The sequence below is a fragment of the Nansenia antarctica genome (assembly GCF_963989245.1).
Source record: "Nansenia antarctica genome assembly, chromosome: 7".
In the NCBI taxonomy this organism is placed as follows: domain Eukaryota; kingdom Metazoa; phylum Chordata; class Actinopteri; order Argentiniformes; family Microstomatidae; genus Nansenia; species Nansenia antarctica.
Window position 1 is genome coordinate 52,798,123 of NC_137677.1, and position 5,000 is coordinate 52,803,122.

The 5,000-nt window shown below is 50.1% G+C and overlaps 1 protein-coding gene across 1 annotated transcript in view; it reads right to left on the minus strand.

Annotated features, from left to right (window-relative positions):
- Window positions 1–5,000, minus strand: part of LOC308162765 (immunoglobulin superfamily member 3-like) — a gene marked incomplete at both ends in the record, with an annotated part of 56,326 nt that overhangs the window by 3,210 nt on the left and 48,116 nt on the right. The window contains 1 exon segment of the mRNA XM_080536907.1: window positions 109–515. Coding sequence (XP_080393033.1) covers window positions 109–515 — 407 coding nt within the window.

Here is a 5,000-nt window from a genome sequence, read left to right on the forward strand (position 1 = left end):
ACCCAACCCAACCCCCACCTCCCATCCATTCCATTGCCCCGCCCATCCTCACCCCCCCCTTCCTTTCCCTCTCTCCCGTTCTGTCCCGTGCCCCCTCTCCCTCCTCACCTGGCTGTCTGACCAGGACCTGGGTGAACCCTGAGCGGTCTTCTGCCAGGTGGTACCAGGCTCCGTCGGGGTCAGTCAGCCACTCCTCCACCTGGCAGTAGTAGGTCCCTGAGTCGCTGCTCTCCGCCCTATTCAGCGTCAGAGCGTAGAGCCACGGGGACAGCCTCTCCGCCTGCACGCGCCGGCGTAGCCTCTCCTCGTCGGCGTACGCTCCGTACTCGAAGGCCCCGGAGCGCTCGATCCGCAGCAGGAGCTCGTCCGCCTCGGCCCCCGGCCGCCGCACGTACCACAGCACCGCGTGCTGGGTGTCCTGGCTGGTCTGGGAGGCCACGGAGCAGTTGACCCTCACCCGGCTGTCCTCCAGGTACACCAGAGACTGGTTGGTCTTCTGTACCCTCAGCTTACCGCTGTGGAGGCAGGGTCAGAGAGAGGGAGAGAAGGAGGGGGTTAGATATAGACAGAGAAAACACCGAAAAGTAATTTCAGCGTGCTCCGAAACAAAGTGTAATGCTGGTGACAGGTACACAATGCAATTTCGGTTTTTGTGACAGCCATGTTAAGGCTTCGTGTTCATCGGTGGTGGAGTACGTTTTGGATGTTGTTGTGTGGGCTGGGGTAGAGGGAGAGATATAAAGGCAGGAGAGGACTGTCAGTGGAAAGAGGGAGAGATATAGGACAGAGAGATGAAGGGAGGCAAGGTAGAAGGCCTGATAGTGGAACAAGGACATAGAGCGAGCGAGAGAGAGAGAGAGAGAGAGGGAGGGAGGGTGGGAGAGAAAATAGGGCGAGAATAAAGATGTCAGGGAGGTGCTGTGGGGCTCTGGGTGTTGTGCCGATGGTGGTGTGACTGGATTGGTTACAGGGACATAGAGGTGTAAGATTGGATTAGCTGCAGGTACATCTGGTGTGACTGCCACCATAGCCTCCGCTGTGTCACCATAGGGGGATTTAGAACAGAGAACAGAGCCTCTATGCTCACAGCTGCAGTACAGATGCCACGCACCCCAGACACCCACTCACCCAGCCACAGCACCTTGACAAAACACACATATTAAACAGTATACACACCCTGAAATTAGCATAACACATTAACATAAACACACGAGTAAGGACATTATCATAAGAACAGAAGAAACACTGTTTTAATTCCAAGAGCAGGAAATAGGCTAAATCTACCACCTCAACACAGGAAGAGGATTGTGTGTCACTCACTCGCTCGCTCGCACGCGCGCGCGCACACACACACACACACACACACACACACACACACACACACACACACACACAAACACACACACACACACACACACACACACACACACACACACACACACACACAGTGTGTCCTCCTTCTGTAGCCTGTACTAGGCTCTGATAGGACTGACTGCCTGGAGTCATTGCCATCTGCCTATGAGAATTTCACCCTTACTCACAGATTGAGTGTGTTCAAATGGCCAGTGTATGTGTGTGTGTGTGTGTGTGTATTCACATTTCCCTGTGCTTTTACAGTAGATGCATTTTCACAGCTAAAAGGCATTGCCGGGGCCCCCACTGCTGTGCACAATGGCATCTTGAGTGAGTTCCGAAATTAGTCATCATCGCCCTGCTACACACTAGAGACTCGCTCGGAAACCAGACAATCACCCCAGCCGGAATTACTGCAGAACCCTCCGGAATCCTGGCAATCATTCTCAGGGAGAATTACCTCGGAATCTCCTGGAGTGGAACCGTGCTGGATTGTATTGGCACAGGAGAACGCTACTACTCTGCGGATTCCAAACTTCAAACAGGAGAAACACCGAGAGGAGAGGGGTGTGTTGACAGCCTGTTTCCCCACACCGGTGTTTACACAAATGCTTTTTTTTGCCCAAACGTGACTAATTGTGAGCCCCTGATGGCGCATTATAACCCATTATAAGCAATATAACACAGGCTCAAAGGCCTCAGAGCCTTGGAGAGCACAGCAGAGCTGATTAGGAACCCAGTGCAGGTGCAGGGATGTATTGATAAGAAGCAGAGAATGTAGACTGGGAATGTTCCATGCTTATGTAAGGGGCTGTGTGTGTGTGTAAACATAATGAATGATGCAAACATAAAGTGTGTGTGATAATAATGAACATGCTCCCTTCTGCTTTGGGAATACAGCATGCATGCATATACAGGATGTAGAGACCTGTTCAATCATACATCTGTACAAGACCATACATCATGCATGGGCGCTGCCAGCTCCCCTCAGCAACATGAGCTGCATTTATACATCTATACATTTTTACACGTGTGTATGTGTGTGTGTGTTTGCATGTGCGTGTGTGTGTGTTTCTGTCAATGTCTATATGAAGTGTGTTTCTATAATGAGTCTCATGGGTGCCAATCCAAAGTAAGACAAATCCTTAATTGGAAACACTTGTCATCTCCGTTCTCCATTATCTAGTGTGTCAGTCAAGCCAGTGTGCGTGTGTGTATGTACGGTTGAGCTCCTCTTGTTTCTTTGCTTCGTTTACCCTCTCCACAACAAAAACAGCGCTGCCAATCTGCTGCCAATCAGCATGTTGTTTGTCCCTCTGAGGCCTCCGTACTGTCAGTGAGAGGGGACTATTCTGGGAATTCGGGGCCAATCAGATAGAAGATGAGAGTAGATAATCATATTAGAAGTTAACCTTGAACATAAATGCTGCTATCGCACTCTTTCCCTCCCTACCTCTTTGGTTTCCAGGGCAACCCTGTCTCCCAGGACAACTGAGGGAGTGGTCAGAATACCTGAGAGAGTTATGCTGTGTCTCCCGGTCAGGGAGCAGACCCAATTAATCACAGCCAGAGCCCTGCCTGCCATCATCAGTCACGATTAAATGACCAGCTAATGAACATTCAGCCTCTCGTTCTCCAAAAACTGATTGAGCTTTTTTCTAAAAACAAGCGAATCAAGTGACACCTACAGAGAGAGTTTCCCTACTACTAACCCCCCACCAAGCCCACCGGAAGAGTGTGTGTGTGTGTGTGTGTGTGTGTGTGTGTGTGTGTGTGTGTGTGTGTGTGTGTGTGTGTGTGTGTGTGTGTGTGGAGTGTGTCAGCAGTGTGCCGAGCATGTGGCATCATTAGAGCACACTTTTAAACGATAAGAAGCTCATTGAAAAGCCCACCCTCCCACCCCCCCACAGCTCCCAGCCTCACCCCACCTCACCCTACCTCCCTGAGTGTGTCCAATTTGTCGTCAGATGTCGTTAATTGCTGTGCGTGCTGCAGAGCTGAGATAAAGCTGCCTTTATTACTTTTATTTACCAGGGACGTAGGGCACACAATAGACACAAACAGCCCCATTCAATGAAAAAGAGAAAACGCCAGGCTCTCTGTGTGTGTTTCCTCTGTATAGCTGCCGTCATGCACCACTGGGCTGTATTGGTAAATACATTTTTTAAATATAAAAAAGTGGCACAGTCCACAGAATCTCTCCTCTCACTCACAACCTGACACACGCGCACACACCACTTTTGTCTACTTAAACTCAATGAAAACGGTTTACACTTCAAAGACCTCAAACACATCCCATCCATGTGGGTATGGAAAAAGACTGCAGTGAGTGAACTCATCTTAAAGCGAGTCTGTCTTTTTTTTTATTATTATGGCAGGCATTCTAAGCTGTTTTCTCTCCGTCTCTGTTTTTAGGTCTTTAACTCAGAGACAGTCGTCACTCCCTTGGTTAATATCTCAGCTCTCTCTCTCTCTCTCTCTCTCTGTCTCTCTCTCTCTCTCTCTGTCTCTCTCTCTCTCTGTCTGTCTCTCTCTCTCTCTCTCTCTCTCTGTCTCTCTCTCTCTCTCTCTCTCTCTCACCAAATCTCTTTTCTCTCTCTCACCCAATCTCGCCCCTGCTGCCATACCAGGCTCTGTGTCCCTGCCAACCACACAGTCTTCACACCTGCCACCACATGAATATTCAAAAGACTCACCTAAGGGATCATGAATATTCATGATGCTAAATGAAGACCTCATACTGGATGTGCTTTGGGTCTTTGTTTAATATTTTGGAGGTTAGACTTCTTGACCACTGAACTGGATAGGTGGAAACAATATGAAAAGACAGTTGGTGGTGCTTCCTTGTGTCATAACAGGTGCTTCTAGGGCTGTGGAGATGGAAATGAACACAGAGAGAGAGAGAGAGAGAGAGAGAGAGAGAGAGAGAGAGAGAGAGAGAGAGACACAGAGAAAGAGAGACAGAAAGAGAGATATATTCTGTGTTCTCCTCAGAGGATTTGGGGAACAGCAGGAGTCCCTTCCGCTCCACTCAGGGAGGCTTATAGTCTTAAATCTTGCCTGCTCCTCCGTTAGCATTAGCATTAACCCAGCCACAGGCTAATCCACAGCCCCGGCTGATGCTCAGAGATGCTCTGATCCCCTAGAACAGCTCACTCTGGCTGGGCCACTCCACCCCGCCGCTCCCCCGGGCCCGGAGCCTCTGTCCCTGGGGAGTGGTTGGAGCGGGGCTCCCAGTCAGAGCAGATGAGGAACGGGGCTCTCCTTGGCTGAGAAGCGGCTGTTCCTTTACAATAACGGGGGCCTAATTTCTATGCTAATGTTGCCGATGTATTCTCTCATCCTTTTGTGTCAGAGGGAGATTACCCCTCCCTCTCTCAACACCATACACACACAACCACCTCCCCCCTGACACACACACACACACACACCTTAACCATATCATTAAGATTGGGGTAATTAGGGGGACCTCCATGCCCGACGGCAGCCCCACACACACACACACACACACTCATGTTTGTACACATACAAACACACCACTTTCTCCTCCCCCTCCCTCCTTTCTTCCCTCCTGCTTGCACACATGCGCGCGCAGACACACACACACACACACACACACACGCACGCACGCACGCACGACACACAGA